The sequence below is a fragment of the Oncorhynchus nerka genome, linkage group LG28 (genome assembly GCF_034236695.1).
Source record: "Oncorhynchus nerka isolate Pitt River linkage group LG28, Oner_Uvic_2.0, whole genome shotgun sequence".
Taxonomy (NCBI): Eukaryota; Metazoa; Chordata; class Actinopteri; order Salmoniformes; family Salmonidae; genus Oncorhynchus; species Oncorhynchus nerka.
The window spans coordinates 30,866,578-30,890,192 of record NC_088423.1 but is presented as its reverse complement, the minus strand read 5'-3'; the positions used below and the strand labels follow the sequence as shown (position 1 = coordinate 30,890,192).

At 43.1% G+C, this 23,615-nt stretch overlaps 1 protein-coding gene and 1 non-coding gene across 2 annotated transcripts in view; both read left to right on the top strand.

Moving 5' to 3' along the window:
* Window positions 1–685: 685 nt before the first annotated feature.
* The window catches only part of LOC115113121 (zinc finger CCHC domain-containing protein 24-like), a 56,391-nt gene continuing 33,461 nt past the window's right edge, over window positions 686–23,615 (top strand). The window contains exons 1-2 of the mRNA XM_029640381.2: window positions 686–1,228; window positions 8,971–9,171. Coding sequence (XP_029496241.1) covers window positions 992–1,228; window positions 8,971–9,171 — 438 coding nt within the window. The 5' untranslated portion in view covers window positions 686–991. The remainder of the gene's footprint in view (window positions 1,229–8,970; window positions 9,172–23,615) is intronic.
* On the top strand, window positions 2,809–2,861 carry LOC115113881 (U7 small nuclear RNA). The gene has a single exon (XR_003861146.1). It is a non-coding gene; the product is annotated as a U7 small nuclear RNA (small nuclear RNA).

Genomic DNA, 23,615 nt, shown 5'->3' with positions numbered 1-23,615 from the left:
CCTTTAGACAGTGATATCAAGGAAACCTGACTTAACACCATAGGAAGAAACACATTGTGTCCAGTATGTCAGTTAGTTTTCAAACCAATTGCAGGCTGCCCGACCCAGGCCAATTTCAGAAAGTCTACAATTAATAATGAATGGTCAACAGAGTGGAAAGCCTTCAACAGGTCTGTGAAAAGGGCAGCACAATGCTGCCTTTGTCCAAACAATTTACAATGCCATTTAACACCAAATAAGCAACAGAAATAGTGCTACAGTATGATCTGGCCTGAAGGCAGACTGATGGACACTTATACCTTTTGAAGCTAGAAAATATCTAAGCTAATAAACCTAGGCTACCTACAAAATCCCAGCAACTGATTTGCATAAATTAATATTAATCATTCTAAACCAAGGAAATTCCTGGTTAAAGATCCAATAATGAACCAGGTAACAAAGCATCTAACGGAAAAGTTAAATACGTTTTCACATAAATTAAAACTCTAACTTTTTTTATTTTGATAGAAAATATTTTATTTCACAATATCAAAAGTCAACAGTGAACCCTGCAGAGATTCAAAAGGCATCAAGTAAACAAGGTAGAGAGCGAAAGAAAAAACGGTTTTGTACGTAGTGAATTAAAACCCTCATTTGCTTGCGTGCGTCATGACGCACCCCAAGTGTGCGTTGCATATCCAATGAGACTCCGGGTGGTTGTCCCACTGCAAATAAAGGGAGATAACGGGCTCTTAGTAGCGGCTGAAAACTTTTTATACTGACATGTTAGAGCAATGACTTTTGCGTAACGGTAAAACTGGGACTAGGCTCCCAGCATGATATAGGGTCCTTACGAGAAGAGGAATAAGGAAAGATTGTCACGGCCTGGTGGGGGTAAAGAAAGCAGTGAATCCGTTGAAGTTCAGAAAGAAAGAGCGAGCAAGATTTCCGAAAGTTGAGAGTAATACAGAAACACAGCGGCGGTGGAAGAGCTGGTGTACCCATTTGAAAGATGAGCTTGATGTCTGCCATAGACACCAGTGCCTCCGTGTACCAGCCTGCGCAGCTACTGAATTGGGTCTATCTCTCTTTGCAAGACACCCACCAAACTAGCGCTTTTGACGCCTTTAGACCCGAACCCAACTCGTCCCACCCGGAGTTGAACTACTCCAAGGCTCCCGCCGGGGACGTGAGCTCGTCCCTCAACTCCAATTATCTCAACAATTTTTTTCAGCTCCAGCGGAATGAGGTTAGAGACTGAACCGTCTGTTTGTTAAATGTTTAGTCTATTGCCACGTTAAGTAAATAGTTAATAGCCTACGATCTGTTTTTATTTGCATACATCCCATCGTATGTCGAACGCTGTTTTGCAAAATGTTCGAGGGTTTGCAACATTGACTATTCTGGTAGCCTACACAAAACCGCCATGGATATTACGAATATAGACAGAAATACGTGCTCATCAACTTTTCAGACCTATTACGGCAATATCTGATTCGATCATATTCAAACAGAAATAACGTTCATTTAGTAACAAACCTGAGTGCAACATGGAGAATTCATCATGCACAATTTTAGCAGAACTGGTTTTGTATTGCGCACAATCAATACTAGACTATGGCAACAAAACAAAACAAAAAAGTCGACTATTTATTAAATTAATGCAATAACCAGGGATGGAATGACAAGAAGCACCGGTTCTAGTTCTTGAAGTGTAAAACACGGACTATAACCGTTTTAAACGCTCCAAAGCAAGCAGAATCACTCCAGCAAAGTTATATGTACCTTTCAATTGGCTGTTAAGATGTTAACACTTTGAGAGAAGTGTTTGACTCGGTTTAGGCGGTTTTAAAGGCGATTGTTTTGACTCAATGTTCTGTGCAGGCAAGGCCAGACTCGAGCGTGCCACACGTAGGAGCGTGACGCATCTGGGTCTGTGGTCTGCATGCTGATGTGCTCGAGAGAGAGAGAGAGAGAGAGAGAGAGACAGAGAGAGAGAGAGAGGTTAAACGTTAGTGTCTATATTTATGTCATCATGGATATTTACAGGAAAACATGCATTCAATGCATGAGAGAGAGAGAGAGAGAGAGAGAGAGGCCTTAATTGGGATAGCTATGTAGCCTATGAAAAGTATTATATTGGTAATCATAAAACATGTTTCCACCCAACCATTTTTATGCAAGTAAAGTACCTGTCTGATAAAAAGAAAACGGAATGACAAGCCTGATGGAAACCTCTCCTAAATGTGGACAGAACAAAACATGCAGACGGATGGATAATTGGTTTGTCTGTCAAATAGATCATACACAATTGGCAGTGGAAACCCTTTTTGGAGCATTTGTTGATAGAATAACCATCATGTACTCTGTGCGCTGTTGGCGAGAGACCATCAACAGAGTTAAACATGGGTTGATGGAAACCTAGCTATCCACATAAAAATACTACAGTTTACTATAGAATACTACAGTAATTACTATAGAATTCTGTAGTAAACTGTAGAATACTATACTACACATTGTAGTATCCCTCAATAATGTGTAGTACTTAGAATAGCATTTTGCAGTATACTGTAGAATACTATAATAAATACTATTGTATTATGCACAAAAAAACACTACATTGTTTTAAATATAGTAAATACTACAGCATTTCATTTGCAAATACCCTGCCCATTCCCTTTCCCCATATCCCAATTTGTGCCACCAGTAAGTGAGAAATCTACATGCCAAGTATAGACCATATATTGTGTTCCCTACCGGTTATAGAAAATAGCAGAAGCTCTGAAGTCTCCGTTCAGAACCGAATCCTACCTACCTACAGGTTATGGAAAATGTGCTCTTTTAATATTTCTCCAGTAAGGTTTCTTAAGGAGAAAGCCCCCCACTTCTATTTCAAAGATAATAAATGAAAGCACTTTAGTAAATACTACAGTAATGTCCCCAAAAAGTAAATACTACAGTATACTACAAGTCTGCAAAAACACTACAGTAAATAATACAGTATACCGTACTATAGTCTGAAAAAACACTACAGTAAATACTACAGTCTGCAAAAACACTACAGTAAATACTACAGTTTGCAAAAACACTACAGTAAATACTACAGTTTGCAAAAACACTACAGTAAATACTACAGTTTGCAAAAACACTACAGTAAATATTACAGTGCACTACTGTCCTCAAAAACACTACAGTAAATATTACAGTGCACTATTGTCCTCAAAAACACTACAGTAAATATTACAGTGCACTATTGTCCTCAATAACACTATGGTAAATATTACACTGCACTACTGTCCTCAAAAACACTACAGTAAATATTACAGTGCACTATTGTCCTCAAAAACACTACAGTAAATATTACAGTGCACTATTGTCCTCAATAACACTACAGTAAATATTACACTGCACTACTGTCCTCAAAAACACTACAGTAAATACTACAGTATACCGTACTACAATCTGAAAAAACACTACAGTAAATACTCCAGACCGCAAGAATACTACAGTAAATATTACAGTACAACGGTAACTATTACAGTGCACTACTGTCATCAAAAACACTACAGTACATTTTACAGTACCCTACTGTCCTCAAAAACACTACAGTAATTGCTACAGTATTTATACTATAGTCAACTGTAAATACTACAGTATACTGCTGTAAATACTACAGTGAATACTACATTAATAATACTATTCCTACCATTGTATACTTTTTATAGAGGCTTTTCAGCCATTTAACATAAACTAGGCCTCTGAGATATGGGTGTAGTTTTCATACATTAAAACCCATTGTGTAGTGTCATACAATCCTACGATCCCCCTTGAGTAATGTCTTGCAAACACACACACACACACACACACACACACACACACACACACACACAGTCTGGAAACAGTTGAAGCAGAGGGGGATCTTTTTCTCCACCTCAATGCAACACCAAGTACAACAACCCATTCCAGAGGCTTGATATGTTGGGATGAGTAATGTGCATTTGTTTCTGTTGTTGTCACTGACTTAACGGTTTCCATCCAACCTTTTTAAAAGTACAGATCAAAAATGTCACGACAGGCCTGATGGAAACAGCAAATGTGTCGGTAAACTTTCCAAATGTCGACAAAACCAAATACACTAGACCATGTCTGTAAAGTGTCTGTAAAATGTAATATGCGAGAAATGTCGGTGGAAACACCTTTATGGACAAATATTGATATAATAACCATCATATTGAAGTAAACTTGAATGATGATATGTTGTGTGGTCCTCCCACTACGACTCGGGAAAGCACACAGTTCATTAGGCTACAGATGAAATAAGTTATGATGAACTTCACAGGGTGGTGAAAGTGCACAGGGAAATGATGATCAATGTTCTGATCCAGAGCAAATAGGGTAAAACCTTGCTCAAGGGCACATCGGCAGATTTCTTTCACCTAATTCACTCAGGGATTTGAACCAGCAAATTTTCGGTTACTGGCGCAATGCTCTTAACCGATTGGCTACGTGCCACGCTATAAATCAGAAATGTTTCTGACAAAACCATCAGTAGATTTGAAAATGCGATGAAAACCAATTTAACTATATTATTTATTTGGTACATGGGAATTTGTACGCAAAAGCAAATAAAATAGGTAATAAATGAAAGGCCCAGTGCTGTCAAAATTGTATTTTTTCTGTGATTATATCATATTGTACAACAGCTGATGAAACTAACACTGTAAACATACAGTTGAAGTTGGAAGTTTACATAAACCTTAGACAAATACATTTAAACCCAGTTTTTCACAATTCCTGACATTTAATCCTAGTAAATATTCCCTGTCTTAGGTCAGATAGGATCACCACTTTATTTTAAGAATGTGAAATGTCAGAATAATAGTGGAGAGAATGATTTATTTCAGCTGTTATTTCTTTCATCACATTCCCAGTGGGTCAGAAGTTTACATACACTCAACTAGTATTTGGTAGCATTGCCTTTAAATTGTTTAACTTGGGTCAAACGTTTTGGGTAGCCTTCCACAAGCTTCCCACAATAAGTTGGGTGAATTTTGGCCCATTCCTCCTGACAGAGCTGGTGTGACTGAGTCAGGTTTGTAGGCCTCCTTCCTTTCACACGCTTTTTCAGTTCTGCCCACAAATGTTCTATTGGATTGAGGGCAGGGCTTTGTCATGGCCACTCCAATACATTGACTTTGTTGTCCTTACGTCATTTTGCCACAACTTTGAAAGTATGCTTGGGGTCATTGTCCATTTGGAAGACCCATTTGTGACCCAGCTTTAAATTCCTAACTGATATCTTGAGATGTTGCTTCAATATATCCACATCATTTTCCTGCCTCATGATGCCATCTATTTTGTGAAGTGCACCAGTCCCTTCTGCAGCAAAGCACCCCCACAACATGATGCTGCCACCCTCGTGCGTCACGGTTGAGATGGTGTTCTTCAGCTTGCAAGCCTCCCCCTTTTTCCTCCAAACATAACGATGGTCATTATGGCTAAACAATTCTATTTTTGTTTCATCAGACCAGAGGACATTTCTCCAAAAAGTACGATCTTTGTCCCCATGTGCAGTTGCAAACCGTAGTCTGGTTTTTGATGGCGGTTTTGGAGCAGTGGCCTCTCCCTTGCTGAGCGGCCTTTCAGGTCATGTCGATGTCGATATAGGACTCATTTTACTGTGGATATACTGTAGATACTTTTGTAGCTGTTTCCTCCAGCATCTTCACAAGGTCCCTTGCTGTTGTTCTGGGATTGATTTGCACTTTTCGCACCAAAGTACGTTCAAGTCTAGGAGACAGAATGCGTCTTCCTGAGTGATATGACTGCTGTGTGGTCCCATGGTGTTTATACTTGCGTACTATTGTTTGTACAGATGAACGTGGTACCTTCAGGCATTTGGAAATTGCTCCCAAGGATGAACCAGACTTGTGGAGGTGTCCAAATTTTGGCTGGTCTTGGCTGATTTCTTTTGATTTTCCCATGATGTCAAGCAAAGAGGCACTGAGTTTGAAGGTAGGCCTTGAAATACATCCACAGGTACACCTCCAATTGACTCAAATGATGCCAATTAGCCTATCAGAACCTTCTAAAGCCATGACATAATTTTCTGGAATTTTCCAAGCTGTTTAAAGGCACAGTCAACTTAGTGTATGTAAACTTCTGACCCACTGGAATTGTGATACAGTGGATTTTAAGTGAAATAATCTGTCTGTAAACAATTGTTGCAAAATTATTTGTGTCATGCACAAAGTAGATGTCCTAACCGACTTGACAAAACTATAGTTTGTTGACAAGAAATTTGTGGAGTTGCTGAAAAACAAGTTTTAATGACTCCAATTTAAGTGTATGTAAGCTTCCGACTTCAACTGTATTATTAAAAAAAAATCTATGTTATTTCCTGAAAGTTGCTGGTTCAAAATACAATCCACACAGGTTCTTCTAATCAGCAGGTTGGCATGGACAGGATTTTCGTCTTTCCATGGTGACACCACCATGCGGTAAATTGGTTAAAAGACCACTCCTAAAGAGTCATTGCTAAATTCTTGCTTGAGAAATAGTATTTTGCCTAAAAAGCTACTTTTGTCCATTTTAATGGAAATCTATTAAAGCAAGATACTTAACTGTTACCCAGAAATGATTTGATATTGATATGAAAATGGCTGCATTAGGCCTTTAAGGGGTTATGATGTGAGGACAATGAGTGGTTGTGAACAGAGATGAGCAGTATTTATATTACTTGTATTACACGGAGTGACAAGGAGTTGAGTGTTGGCACAAAACAGGCCTGGATTCCAGGCTGAAGATTATGCTCCATATTGAATATTGCACAAGACACTGGATTACCCCTGATCTCCTTGCTTGCAATCCTGTGGTAGATGCTACTCTGATCACTTACACTATTTGTATTGGAGAAATAGAGTATATCAACAGTTGTGTCCAAAAATCATTCTTGCCTACTATGAGCACTGTTCAAAACTAGTGCACTATATAGGGAATAGGATGCCATTTGGGACGCATCCGAACAGCAGTGTTTCCCTCCTCTGCTGTGTACAGCTCATCCGTGGACCTGTGAATTCAGCCACTTACTCAGATGAGGTGAGGTTTGCATCCCAAATGGCACCCTGTTTCCTTTATAGTGCACTACTTTTGACCAGGGCCCAAAGGGTAGCTCAATCCCCATCAGGTGTCCACATGGGGACAATTTGGCCACTCGCTGCCTCATAGTATATGAAGCAGGAGAGGGGAAGAGAGGGGCTCTATGGTCACTTTATATAATGGCTAATGTACTGTATGGTTGACCTGCCTTCACTGATTTTGATAGTAAGGCATATCAAGGCACAGAAAGCTGTATATACAGTGTACACTATCTATACTATTCTGTCTTTGGGCCAGGAGTTTTTTCCAACCACTTGACCCTTTTTCATGATCGGGTCACGTTGTCAGTAAACACTCCTGGCCCTAGATAATGTGGCATAATATGTTTGTCAGATAGAACTGGCAACTTCCACAAGGAAGAACAATAGCAGAATATCAACAGGCAGTGGATAAAATCAATGGCAGATGGAAAGCCATGGAAAACATAAAGAAAGATAGAAAGCTAATATTTTATTTATCCAGGGTAGAATCTAGTAAATGAACACGCACGCACGCACACACACACACACACACACACACACACACACACACACACACACACACACACAGGTGCTGATAAGAGTTGATTTGAGCTGCCTCCCGGGCTAGGGCCGACCTCTGCTACACTGTTGCCAAGTGTAAGATTTCTGTGCTATGCAACATAAGACATCAACAATAACAAGGTAAGTTCTTCCAAGGAGAGATATCATTCACAAAGACTCCAGTAACTTTCCATAACTCTGACAGTGTTGCCATATAGCTTGGATTCCTTCCATGTCTCAGTTTTAACAGTGGGCTATACATTGAAGAGGAGAGGTCATCATAACTAGGACCTGGAGTTTTTCTTAGGAAAAGCTATAAATAGGCCTAGAAATTAGGGTTAGGTCTCATGGTCATGAAAAACTCTGGACCCTATTACAAGGGGCATGTCATATGCAAGAAAAACTCCTGTCCCTCACCGTAAACAGAGGTTGAACCTACTTACCTAATTCATTGTCACTTCTATGCCAATATTTCAATTGGAGGACAAAGTGAATAAAAAGGTTTTTAAAAATGTATTCTCTCCTTCAGTTTGCTAATGGAAATTGATATTCAGAGTGCATTAAGCAGATACTGGAGCACCAATCTCACGCAACAATTGACTGGCACAACTTCTCAGAGTGAGCCACAAACCATCCTCGTGGCGTGATACTTCAAACAGATCTGGGAACATAACAGCCTGGTCTCAGATCTGTTTGTGCTGTCTTGCCAACTCCTATCTAGCCATTGTCACGCAATACAGCATAAACAGATCTGGGACCAGGCTATGAACACCATGTCTCCCTTTCTCTCTCTCTGTCTCTCTCCTTGTTTACTGTAAGCCATCCTTCTCTAAAGTCCTGTCTTCCTTTGTGGCATCCCCAGTACTTTTCCAGTTCATAAGCAACAGCTGGACTGAGTGCCAGATGTGCTGAATTTAATGAGAGAAAAGACGGAGGGCATAGGACAGTCAACGGAAATTGGTGATTAAACTCAACAAGCATCGCAAATGCAAAAAAAATCCATATTGTTTCATTAGTGGTATCATGTATCCATAGGTTGTCAAACTACTCTGTAAGCATGATAGAGGGGAGTTGCAGGTGTTCTTCAGAAACATAAAGCTCGGTGCTCTGCCACAAAAGTAATGATGGAATAAGAAATCCTTTAAAATCCTGACATTAGGAAGAACAGGCAGCACTTCAAACTTTGCATTAAGTTACTCCAATAAAGGCATCATCACCTAATTTTCACATCTTCCTTTATTCTACATTTCTTGTCATGTTTTTTCCCCTGCGCATTATGCCAACCATGTTTTCCTGTCTCTCCCTGTTCCAGGCATTGAATAACAGGGTATATAAAAATGTCTCGCCATACGACTCGCTCAACAACATTGTTGACGGACTCAACTCCTTGACGGACCACTTCTCCGACCTCTCCCTCTCCTCAGAGCCCCGCAAGCCCAGCAAAAGACCCCCGCCCAACTACCTATGCCACCTCTGCTTCAACAAGGGCCACTACATCAAAGACTGCCCCCAGGTAGGACACAGACTGAGACAGTCCTTATTCATTCACATGCATGTTTGTTGGTTCATTCATTCATCCATTTTTGGGGGTCCTACCTCTAATTCTATTGGTTCAGTATCTTTTGATTTCAAAATGCTACTGGCTGCCATCGAGAGTCAACATGGCGTGTGATCATATTTCCAGCCAATCATGTCCCTTTTAAGTTGACCAATGGCTGTGTGGCGGTGGCATCTGTGTGATGCTCTGACCTAATTGTCAGACAGACAGTCCTATGTCCTCTGTGGTCATGAGTGTGTGTTAGTTGTGCAGACGGAACTTCACTATGAGGGAGGAAGAGTAGGGTGAAGTTGGCCCCTAGTTGCTGATCTTGGGTCAGTTTAGCATTTCCCCCACTAATGGTTAATGTTAGGATTTGGGGGAGGGGAGACTGATCCTAGATCTGTACCTAGGGGAAACCAATCAGAGTAAGGAACCAGCAGGGATGGTTATATAACTGATGTATGTATACAAAATACATTTTATCATCAGCAGAATTCATTGAATCATTAGCCAGGAGATTTCATTTGTTACATTTCTTCTGTCACAAAGTGAAGGTATTTGTAACTGCTTAAACGTCAGACATAAGGTGTCTATTGGTCACATCGGTGTGTTGTGTCACTATAGGGGCGATCAGGTGCCAGGTTGGTAGTATGCACATCTTTCAAAGAAAAACATTCCTTTGTATCTGTTTGAGTGTGTAATCTTGTTGAAACAGCTTTGAATGCATAATCAAAGTGGTTAGTGTTTCAACGGCAAGGTTTGGACAAAAAAAAGTTGTTTGATGGGAAGAATATCCCATAGTTCATACTTTTCGCCTCTCGGTTTTCAAATATTTTAGTATTTTATGACGCAGGTCTCTCTGTAAAGAAAACAAGTCTAACCATGGCAAATTAGCAGCGAGTTCCAGCTGTGAGGTCCCATGGGTAACAGAGTGTGACCAATGGGGTCCAAGCTGAGCTCTCCTCTGTTTAACAGAATCAGTACCGGAGTGAATTCATCACAGAAAGCGTTTACCGTTTAAGAACCAAACGGAAGCAAACAGAGCAAAACAAGTGTTTCTATTGGACAAATTCAGGTAGGTCCCTCCCTGTTTCATTCGGTTTGCTTCCATTTAAGGAACTTTTTGCAACAGAATTTAAAAAATAATAATAATAATTTCACCTTTATTTTACCAGGTAGGCTAGTTGAGAACAAGTTCTCATTTACAACTGCGACCTGGCCGAGATAAAGCAAAGCAGCGTGACAAAAACAACAACACAGAGTTACACATAAACAAACCTCCAGTTAATAACACAATAGAAAATCTATGTACAGTGTGTGCAAATGTAGAAGATTAGGGAGGTAAGGCAATAAATAGGCCATAGTGGCGAAATAATGACAATTTAGATAAAAATAGCAGATTCGTACCACCAACTATTTACATGGGACAAGACGGGACAAGACAAACATGCTCCTACACCTGCCTTGCTTGCTGTTAGGGGCTTAGAGATATCAGCTGATGTAAGGAGGGCTATATAAAAACATTTGATTTGATCTGATACACATGTCCGACTGCTACGCCGTCTTGGATTTGTCAGCATAATGAAAACACCCAGGACTCTATGATACGGATGTTACTGATCTACCACTAGAAATAGAATGTGTGGAACAGGCTTGGAACATCTGACATTGGCAATTTGACTAGTAAACTCATTCTAGTTTAGTGGATTTACTGACCTATTGATTGGATGATGTACTGTATGTATGCGAGACATCGAATTATGTTTTTTAGTATCCAAAACTACCACAATATATGATAGCCTACTTCTAGTAATGATACATGTGTAAATGCACCCTCAAATACAGTATAAATAATTGTACATGGATATGACGCAAGCATTGCAATATTGACATCATGCCATATTATGCACACTATGATGGCGTAACATGTCACAATAGTACAACTGAAATAGCATTCGGAAATGAAAGTGATACTGAGATAGAGATTATGGACCACAAAATGACTATTGTGGTTTTCACATACGGGCACTTTGAGGAACGTTCGGTCTCCCTTTACGACGTCTTGTAAAGTAAAAGCAAACTGCATGGACTGGGTTTAAAATATGTTCTTTTGAAACAGGGACACTGAATTGTGGTGACAGATATTCTCTCTCTTTCGCTCACCCTCTCTTGCTCTTACTGTGTGTGTATTGTAGAGCTTTCTAGTTGTTTAGACCTGACTGAATCAATGCTAATCCTTGTATTAGGAATGTCTTCATGAATTAAGTTGACGTTTATTGTGTTGATGTGCTTAATAGTTATCACTGTATATTTAAAGCATTGAACCGGTTGGTTGGAGGGCAGCAGTTGCAGGGCACTAATTGCAGTATAGTGAGTCAGTGGAAATGTTAAGCATTTGTTTTATTACGACCAAACCCCCTCGACATTAGACTGCTATTAAACCAATCTGTCAGCAGGACAGCTAACCTACGAGGGCGGAACTCAAATGTGTATGTGTGTGTGTGTGTGTGTGTGTGTGTGTGTGTGTGTGTGTGTGTGTGTGTGTGTGTGTGTGTGTGTGTGTGTGTGTGTGTGGGTGTGTGTGTGTGTGTGAATGGGTGTAACTCAAATCACAGCGGTTCTGTCAGGTCTCCCCAATTGTTTGTTAAACTGCCAATGGATACACGGAAAACATCAGATCCCCTGTGTGTGTGTGTGTGTGTGTGTGTGTGTGTGTGTGTGTGTGTGTGTGTGTGTGTGTGTGTGAATGGGTGTAACTCAAATCACAGCGGTTCTGTCAGGTCTCCCCAACTGTTTGTTAAACTGCCAACGGATACACGGAAAACATCAGATCTCCTGTGTGTGTGTGTGTGTTTCAACCACTTCTTCGTCACAAATGGCACCCTATTCCCTGCCATTTGGAACACAGACCATATCTCTGTTACATAGCCCTCTCCTGGGCTTTATCTACTATTATTCACCCCCCTACACGCGGCTACACAGACACCCATCAACGCACACATACATCATATATATTGAAGACACTCCAAACACAATGCGTATGTCCAATACTTGAAAATATTTGAGGTGTGCTTGATTTAGCATGTAGTTTACACATTGGGGACTACTCCATTGGTTCTATTGTACCAAGTGAAGTAAATCATAATTTGATCAACTAAATCAAATGATATGTCTATGACTTTACCTTGAAATGCTTGCTTACGAGCCCTTTCCAACTATGCAGTTTTTAAAAAAGTACCAGATCAATGTGGAGCTATATACAGGGAGTACCAGTACCAGATCAATGTGGAGCTATATACAGGGAGTACCAGTACCAGATCAACGTGGAGCTATATACAGGGAGTACCAGTACCAGATCAGTGTCGAGCTATATACAGGGAGTACCAGTACCAGATCAATGAGGCGCTATATACAGGGAGTACCAGTACCAGATCAGTGTCGAGCTATATACAGGGAGTACCAGTACCAGATCAATGTGGAGCTATATACAGGGAGTACCAGTACCAGATAAATGTGGAGCTATATAGAGGGAGTACCAATACCAGATCAGTGTCGAGCTATATACAGGGAGTACCAGTACCAGATCAATGTGGAGCTATATACAGGGAGTACCAGTACCAGATCAATGTGGAGCTATATACAGGGAGTACCAGTACCAGATCAATGAGGCGCTATATACAGGGAGTACCAATACCAGATCAGTGTGGAGCTATATACAGGGAGTACCAATACCAGATCAATGTGGAGCTATATACAAGGAGCACCAGTACCAGATAAATGTGGAAGTATATACAGGGAGTACCAGTACCAGATCAATGTGGAGCTATATACAGGGAGTACCAATACCAGATCAATGTGGAGCTATATACAGGGAGTACCAGTACCAGATCAGTGTGGAGCTATATACAGGGAGTACCAGTACCAGATCAGTGTCGAGCTATATACAGGGAGTACCAGTACCAGATCAGTGTGGAGCTATATACAGGGAGTACCAATACCAGATCAATATGCAGCTATATACAGGGAGTACCAGTACCAGATCAGTGTGGAGCTATATACAGGGAGCACCAGTACCAGATCAGTGTGGAGCTATATACAGGGAGCACCAGTACCAGATCAATGTGGAGCTATATAAATCAAATCAAATCAAATCAAATTTTATTTGTCACATACACATGGTTAGCAGATGTTAATGCGAGTGTAGCGAAATGCTTGTGCTTCTAGTTCCGACAATGCAGTGATAACCAACAAGTAATCTAACTAACAATTCTAAAACTACTGTCTTATACACAGTGTTAGGGGATAAAGAATATGTACATAAGGATATATGAGTGAGTGATGGTACAGAGCAGCATACAGTAGATGGTATCGAGTACAGTATATACATATGAGATGAGTATGTAGACAAAGTAAACAAAGTGGCATAGTTAAAGTGGCTAGTGATACATGTATTACATAAGGATGCAGTCGATGATGTAGAGTACAGTATATACGTATGCATATGAGATGAATAATGTAGGGTAAGTAACATTATATAAGGTAGCATTGTTTAAAGTGGCTAGTGATATATTTACATCATTTCCCATCAATTCCCATTATTAAAGTGGCTGGAGTTGGGTCAGTGTCAATGACAGTGTGTTGGCAGCAGCCACTCAATGGTGGCTGTTTAACAGTCTGATAGCCTTGAGATAGAAGCTGTTTTCAGTCTCTCAGTCCCAGCTTTGATGCACCTGTACTGACCTCGCCTTCTGGATGATAGCGGGGTGAACAGGCAGTGGTTCGGGTGGTTGATGTCCTTGATGATCTTTATGGCCTTCCTGTAACATCGGGTGGTGTAGGTGTCCTGGAGGGCAGGTAGTTTGCCCCGGTGATGCGTTGTGCAGACCTCACTACCTCTGGAGAGCCTTACGGTTGAGGGCGGAGCAGTTGCCGTACCAGGCGGTGATACAGCCCGCCAGGATGCTCTCGATTGTGCATCTGTAGAAGTTCGTGAGTGCTTTTGGTGACAAGCCGAATTTCTTCAGCCTCCTGAGGTTGAAGAGGCGCTGCTGTGCCTTCTTCACGACGCTGTCAGTGTGAGTGGACCAATTCAGTTTGTCTGTGATGTGTATGCCGAGGAACTTAAAACTTGCTACCCTCTCCACTACTGTTCCATCGATGTGGATAGGGGGGTGTTCCTCTGCTGTTTCCTGAAGTCCACAATCATCTCCTTAGTTTTGTTGACGTTGAGTGTGAGGTTATTTTCCTGACACCACACTCCGAGGGCCCTCACCTCCTCCCTGTAGGCCGTCTCGTCGTTGTTGGTAATCAAGCCTACCACTGTTGTGTCGTCCGCAAACTTGATGATTGAGTTGGAGCGTGCGTGGCCACGCAGTCGTGGGTGAACAGGGAGTACAGGAGAGGGCTCAGAACGCACCCTTGTGGGGCCCCGTGTTGAGGATCAGCGGGAGGAGATGTTGTTGCCTACCCTCACCACCTGGGGGCGGCCCGTCAGGAAGTCCAGTACCCAGTTGCACAGGGCGGGGTCGAGACCCAGGGTCTCGAGCTTGATGACGAGCTTGGAGGGTACTATGGTGTTGAATGCCGAGCTGTAGTCGATGAACAGCATTCTCACATAGGTATTCCTCTTGTCCAGGTGGGTTAGGGCAGTGTGCAGTGTGGTTGAGATTGCATCGTCTGTGGACCTATTTGGGCGGTAAGCAAATTGGAGTGGGTCTAGGGTGTCAGGTAGGGTGGAGGTGATATGGTCCTTGACTAGTCTCTCAAAGCACTTCATGATGACGGAAGTGAGTGCAATGGGCGGTAGTCGTTTAGCTCAGTTACCTTAGCTTTCTTGGGAACAGGAACAATGGTGGCCCTCTTGAAGCATGTGGGAACAGCAGACTGGTATAGGGATTGATTGAATATGTCCGTAAACACACCGGCCAGCTGGTGCGCATGCTCTGAGGGCGCGGCTGGGGATGCCGTCTGGGCCTGCAGCCTTGCGAGGGTTAACACGTTTAAATGTCTTACTCACCTCGGCTGCAGTGAAGGAGAGACCGCATGTTTTCGTTGCAGGCCGTGTCAGTGGCACTGTATTGTCCTCAAAGCGGGCAAAAAAGTTATTTAGTCTGCCTGGGAGCAAGACATCCTGGTCCGTGACTGGGCTGGGTTTCTTCTTGTAGTCCGTGATTGACTGTAGACCCTGCCACATGCCTCTTGTGTCTGAGCCATTGAATTGAGATTCCACTTTGTCCCTGTACTGACGCTTAGCTTGTTTAATAGCCTTGCGGAGGGAATAGCTGCATTGTTTATATTCGGACATGTTACCAGACACCTTGCCCTGATTATACAGGGAGTACCAGTACCAGATCAGTGTGGAGCTATATACAGGGAGCACCAGTACCAGATCAATGTGGAGCTATATACAGGGAGTACCAGTACCAGATCAGTGTGGAGCTATATACAGGGAGCACCAGTACCAGATCAATGTGGAGCTATATACAGGGAGTACCAGATCAGTGTGGAGCTATATACAGGGAGCACCAGTACCAGATCAATGTGGAGCTATATACAGGGAGTACCAGTACCAGATCAATGTGGAGCTATATACAGGGAGCACCAGTACCAGATCAATGTGGAGCTATATACAGGGAGTACCAGTACCAGATCAATGTGGAGCTATATACAGGGAGTACCAGTACCAGATCAATGTGGAGCTATATAGAGGGAGTACCAATACCAGATCCGTGTCGAGCTATATACAGGGAGTACCAGTACCAGATCAATGTGGAGCTATATACAGGGAGTACCAGTACCAGATCAGTGTGGAGCTATATACAGGGAGCACCAGTACCAGATCAGTGTCGAGCTATATACAGGGAGTACCAGTACCAGATCAATGTGGAGCTATATACAGGGAGTACCAGTACCAGATCAGTGTCGAGCTATATACAGGGAGTACCAATACCAGATCAATGTGGAGCTATATACAGGGAGTACCAGTACCAGATCAATGTGGAGCTATATACAGGGAGTACCAGTACCATATCAATGTGGAGCTATATACAGGGAGTACCAATACCAGATCAGTGTCGAGCTATATACAGGGAGCACCAGTACCAGATCAGTGTCGAGCTATATACAGGGAGAACCAGTACCAGATCAATGTGGAGCTATATACAGGGAGTACCAGTACCAGATCAGTGTCGAGCTATATACAGGGAGTACCAGTACCAGATCAATGTGGAGCTATATACAGGGAGTACCAGTACCAGATCAATGTGGAGCTATATACAGGGAGTACCAGTACCAGATCAATGTGGAGCTATATACAGGGAGTACCAGTACCAGATCAATGTGGAGCTATATACAGGGAGTACCAGTACCAGATCAGTGTCGAGCTATATACAGGGAGTACCAGTACCAGATCAATGTGGAGCTATATACAGGGAGCACCAGTACCAGATCAATGTGGAGCTATATTCAGGGAGTACCAGTACCAGATCAATGTGGAGCTATATACAGGGAGCACCAGTACCAGATCAATGTGGAGCTATATACAGGGAGCACCAGTACCAGATCAATGTGGAGCTATATACAGGGAGCACCAGTACCAGATCAATGAGGCGCTATATACAGGGAGTACCAGTACCAGATCAGTGTCGAGCTATATACAGTGAGTACCAGTACCAGATCAGTGTGGGGCTATATACAGGGAGTACCAGTACCAGATCAATGTGGAGCTATATTCAGGGAGTACCAGTACCAGATCAATGGGGCGCTATATACAGGGAGCACCAGTACCAGATCAGTGTGGAGCTATATTCAGGGAGTACCAGTACCAGATCAGTGTGGAGCTATATTCAGGAAGTACCAATACCAGATCAATGTGGAGCTATATACAGGGAGTACCAGTACCAGATCAATGTGGAGCTATATTCAGGGAGTACCAGTACCAGATCAATGAGGCGCTATATACAGGGAGTACCAATACCAGATCAGTGTGGAGCTATATACATGGAGTACCAATACCAGATCAATGTGGAGCTATATACAAGGAGCACCAGTACCAGATAAATGTGGAAGTATATACAGGGAGTACCAGTACCAGATCAATGTGGAGCTATATACAGGGAGTACCAATACCAGATCAATGTGGAGCTATATACAGGGAGTACCAGTACCAGATCAGTGTGGAGCTATATACAGGGAGTACCAGTACCAGATCAGTGTCGAGCTATATACAGGGAGTACCAGTACCAGATCAGTGTGGAGCTATATACAGGGAGTACCAATACCAGATCAATATGCAGCTATATACAGGGAGTACCAATACCAGATCAGTGTGGAGCTATATACAGGGAGCACCAGTACCAGATCAGTGTGGAGCTATATACAGGGAGCACCAGTACCAGATCAATGTGGAGCTATATACAGGGAGTACCAGTACCAGATCAGTGTGGAGCTATATACAGGGAGCACCAGTACCAGATCAATGTGGAGCTATATACAGGGAGTACCAGTACCAGATCAGTGTGGAGCTATATACAGGGAGCACCAGTACCAGATCAATGTGGAGCTATATACAGGGAGTACCAGTACCAGATCAGTGTGGAGCTATATACAGGGAGCACCAGTACCAGATCAATGTGGAGCTATATACAGGGAGTACCAGTACCAGATCAATGTGGAGCCTCCTCCCTGCAGGCTGTCTCATCGCTGCCGGTGATCAGGCCTACCATCGTCGTGTCGTCAGCAAACTTGATGATGGTGTTGGAGTCGTGTTTGGCCATGCAGTCGTGGGTGAACAGGGAGTACAGGAGGGGACTAAGCACACCCCTGAGGGCCTCATGTTGAGGGTCAGCGTGGCGGAGGTGTTGTTGCCTACCCTTACCACCTGAGGCCGGCCCATCAGGAAGTCCAGGATCCAATTGCAGAGGGAGGTGTTCAGGTGTTAATTTGAAAGTCTTAGACGGACGTATTTATTTGACCCAGGTCTGAATGAGTGTCCCCTTCCTGTGTGATGTTTATCAAGCGGACACACTTAAGGCGCAGGATCTGACTTCACAGGCCTCCCGCTGCTGGATTTTTGATCTGGGTCCAGCAGTGTGGAGAATCATATTATTATGACTCTCTCTATCTCTCTCTCTCTCCTACTCTACATCCTGCAACCTCGCTTTCTCTTCCTCCCCCTGCCCCGTAATTCTGGGAGATCGATCTGTGTAATAGTCCTTTCCAGCTTAGTCAATGATTTTATCCTCCTAGGTACAGTGTTGTAGTCTCTCCCAGAGTGTCCTTTCTCCTTATGTTTTTCTCCGCCCTCCGTCGTTACTGAGTGGAGACCAAAGCCCCACTATTCCTGTTCTCTTCCCCCAAGAGAGGGCTGCCCTTGTGGGGTCTTGGTTAGTGTGGATCAACAGGGTTCTGGTTGGTTGGTGTGGCTGAGAGGGAGGGGGCTCCGACAGGAAACAGAGAATGACACAGCTGAGTGGAGCTGCAGAGAGACACAGGAAGGGGCTCTGTGATCGGTCTTCCTGTGGTGTGTGTGTGTGAGGAGGATGGGCTGTGTGTGTCGGGGGGTGGGCTGTTTGAGGCATGTTTATGTATGTGCATGCATGTGTTTTTGTGTGTGTACTGCAATGGTATAACTCACCTCTTTGTTCCTGTATCCTTCTCTGATTTGACGAAAGAGGAAATGCTGGTGGCATTTTCATAGGACTTGTCCTATGAGCCATATCTCTCTCTTCTCTCTGCTCACTCCTCCTCTCCTCCTCTTCTCCTCTCTGCCTGCTGTCACAGGGCAACCGAGGTGTTATGTAAACAGGCTTTTATTTGGAGAATGAGGTCGCTCCCCGGGTTATGACCAGAATGCCCCCTTCACTGGGGCCTGGCTGCCCCATCTGGTGCACAGCCAAGATGTCTTCCACTTGCGTTTATGATTTGTTTGGTGGCCTCAATCGCCAGCTCCGCCTCGGATGTTTCCCTAATGAAACTGATGCATTGATTGACATCCACTCGCCATGTCTCCCCCTGTACAGGGATTAACACATGGATAATGTCTTCGCTGGAATTTGATGTGTGTGTCTGGGGAGGGGGGTCTGTAAAAGCCAAAACGCTGAACCACTATACCACATCCAGTGCCCACCCGCCAGCTCCCCCCTCTTCTCCCGCTTATCCCCCTCTCCCCTCCCTGGCCAATGCCTTCAAGCTCTGTGCGCCACTCTACACACTGACATCAGCCCACTCCTACACCTAGCATTCTATTCTCATGACCAGCACTCTAGAATCTAGAGAGGGTGGTAAGTACGGCCCAAGCTCCCTGCCATCCAGGACCTCTATACCAGGCAATGTCAGAGGAAGGCCCTAAAAATGGTCAACGACACACATACTTACACTGACACACCAATACACACATACTATATTCATCCTGTTTTTACACTCTGGACTACTTTCCCGCCTGCCTGATCATCCTGCCTGCCTGCCCTGACCTTGACTCTGCCTGCCCTGACCTTGACTCTGCCTGCCCTGAGGAGACCTTGACTCTGCCTGCCCTGACCTTGACTCTGCCTGCCTGACCTTGACTCTGCCTGCCCTGACCTTGACTCTGCCTGCCCTGACCTTGACTCTGCCTGCCCTGACCTTGACTCTGCCTGACAAGAGACCTTTAGGACTCTAGACTAGTTTGACCCTTTTGTCTCTCCACGACATTCTCTTGTCTTACCACTTTGGATGAATAAATATTGGAAGATTCCAACCATCTGCCTCCTGTGTCTGCATCTGGATCTCGCCTTGTGTCATGATAGTTCATGACACAAGGCGAGATCCAGATGCAGACACAGGAGGCAGATGGTTGGAATCTTCCAACATTTATTCATCCAAAGTGGTAAGACAAGAGAATGGTCGTGGAGAGACAAAAGGGTCAAAACTAGTCTAGAGTCCTAAAGGTACCGAAGGGCAGGCAGAGTCAAGGTCAGGGCAGGCAGAGTCAAGGTCAGGGCAGGCAGAGTCAAGGTCAGGGCAGGCAGAGTCAAGGTCAGGGCAGGCAGAGTCAAGGTCAGGGCAGGCAGAGTCAAGGTCAGGGCAGGCAGGCAGGATGATCAGGCAGGCGGGAAAGTAGTCCAGAGTACGGCAGGGGTAAAAACCAGGAAGACTTTCAAAAAGAGAATAGCAAAAGGATTACTGGAAAAACACGCTGGTTGACTTGACTGACGTACAAGACAAACTGGCACAGAGAGACAGGAAACACAGGGATAAATACACTGGGGAAAATAAGCAACACCTGAATGGGATGGAGACAATAACAGGAACAGGTGAAACCGATCAGGGCGTGACACATACACACACACACACACACACACACACACACACACACACACACACACACACACACACACACACACACACACACACACACACACACACACACACACACACACACACACACACACGCGCGCACGCACTACATACACCCACACACACATAACACATGTACACATGCATACTGATGCCACACACATTTACACACACCCACCATTTCACACTCACCACATACGCTGCTGCTACTGTCTATTATCTATCCTGTTGCCTAGTCACTTTACCCCTACCTATATGTACATAGCTACCTCAATTACCTCGTACCCCTGCACATTGACTCTGTGCTGCTACTCCCTGCATATAACCATGTTATTTTTACTCGTTATTGTCATTCGTTATTTACTGTGTATTTATTCCTCGTGTCACTATTTCTATTTTTTTATTTTATTTTTAAAAATCTTATCTTCAACTTTGCATTGTTGGAAAAGGACCCACAAGTAACCATTTCGTTGTTAGTCTACACCTGTTGTTGAAGAAGCATGTGACAAATTAACATTTTTATCTGATTTTATTTAGATTGGCTAGACAGAGAGGGCAAATATTTTGAAATGTGGGCAATGCAGTACCACTGTAGACTGTGAAATGCCTGGCATCACATTTTTTTTGTCTAACCTCACAAATCTCTGACTTTGCTACCAGTACGCACACATCTGACACATACCCCCTTCAAAATCCTCTGTGTTTCCCATTCACCCTCTGAAAGGCACACATACAGGATCCATGTCTCAATTGTCTCAAGGCTTAAAAACCCTTTTTAAATATGTTACTTTTGGGGTGACCTGATCAAATGCACATAGAATGTGTTATAGATCTGTCATTCTCATTGAAAGCAACTCTAAGAAGTGGTCGATCTGTTCTATGTGCACTATTTCTATGCTTCCCATTTTTAAGTATCGATTTTGCGTCTTTTACTTTCGGTTTTGTATATACAATATTTTACAATATTTTTGGTTATGGAAAATATGTTTCACAGCGCTTTAGATGACACAAAGATACTCTACACGTTTTGTCACAAACTGTAATTAGCAACCAGGAAATGGCGGAGCGATTTCTGCATAGTGCATCTTTAACCTGTCTACTCCCCTTCATCTACACTGATTGAAGTAGATGTAATAAGTGACATCAATAAGGGATCATAGCTTTCACCTGGTCAGTCTGTCATGGAAAGAGCAGGTATTCTTAATGTTTTGTATGCTCAGTGTATATAGACACAGTCCAGTGCCATGATCACTATTTGAGGAAAAGGCATATTATCCCGGCTGGATAAAGAGAGCTTTGTGTGTGTGTCAGATCAATGGGCTTCATGTGATTTCTTTATCAACACTGACACTGATGCTCGTCTTGGCCTTGTTCCTTTTCTCTTCTTTGATATCTGTCTCACTGATCAACTTTCATCCTATTCAGAGCTAGATAAATTAAGATAGGAATAGTTTCTTGGTTTAGTTTATTAGGATCCCATTAGCTATTGCTCATGCAGCAGCTAATCTTCCTGGGGTCCACAAAAATAGTAGTCTACATGGTATCTGTGTAACTTTTGGTAATAAAGTTGACCCTCTTATGGCCAAGTCACTACCATGCGGGTGAAGACGTCTCCAAATATCATGGTATCTGTTGCCGAATGTGGAATGTGACCACATTAAGTAATAATAACACCCCTGATGTTGAGCATACATCAGGCACGCCACACCGCACGCACGCGCACGCACACAAACACACACCGTACTTTGTTCTGTCTGTTATGGGGGTGATGATGGCAGCCATTTTTCAACGTGTGTGTTTGTGTGTGTGTGTATGCGTGCGTGCGTGTGTGTGTGTGTGTGTGTGTGTGTGTGTGTGTGTGTGTGTGTGTGTGTGTGTGTGTGTGTGTGTGTGTGTGTGTGTGTGTGTGTGTGTGTGTGTGTGTGTGTGTGTACCACTGTGAAGTGATCCTGGGATCATTACATCACACCAGAAGGCTGTTTGAACTGTCTTTAATATGGCAGTGTAATTTCTCTTACCTGCCCCTGGGACAAGGGTGCAAATGAGCTTTTGGCTAACCCCTGTACATTTACATGGATGCTGCATTATTGTAATATTGATGTTGATTAATGTGCACTGTCCCTATAAATAAATACAATAAAGAACTGTCTTCTTGTGATAAACGTTTAAAGAGTCCAATGCTGTCACCACTGGCAGGGTTGCTTGTGTATAATGGAAACTCCTTCCTAACGGTTGCGTAAACTTAACTAGAAAAAAACTTAAAATAAAATGCTTCCATTACAGATTTCTGGCATTCGACAATGGAGCAAATGCAGAGACCTCTCCAGAAACAAGAGTGGAAATGGTCATTTTTCTCTGTCTTACTGTGGTGATTGTGTAAACAGTTTTGTTGGAAGGATTCTGTTTGCTGTTGTATTGGTTGGGTAGAAGAGTTGGGGAGCTGGCCTACATAATCAAATACACATGATATGTAATTGCATGACTCTGCGTTGCACGGTTGGAAAACAGTTAGTCTGGCCCCTAGTGTGGGTACACCCATTTTCCTAACATGTTTGTGTGCACACGTGCTCCTTTTGTTATTACCATAACCTCCTACCTACATTAATATACACACAGATTTGATTTTGTGTGTACCTTGAAGTAGTTTGGCTACTCTTCATTGGCAAGACAACCACTAGTTGGCTAAAGTAGAAAGCTGACTGGCACCCAAGGCTGTTATGATGTAGCCCAGTGAAGCCCACCCCTGATTAGGCAATTTTGTGCAATTGTGAAATGCTTGGATTCTAACCTTTATTTAAAGCTTTTTCATCAAACTCTCACTTTTCTTTTCATGTCAGATGGTCCAGCACCATCCTCAGACATTTGCTTTTAATTTTGGTGTAATTCTCTTATGTCACATGATTGCACAAAACGCAGGGCCCTACGATGATGATGTATAGGCAGTAGAGGCACACACAAGGAGACGTAGCTATATACTGTAGCTATCCCTGGGGGTGATGTTCCTGTGGGATTGTATCCAAGTTGCATACTGTACTATATGTTCACTGCTTGGAGTCTCTCTCTGTCTCTGTCTCTGTCTCTGT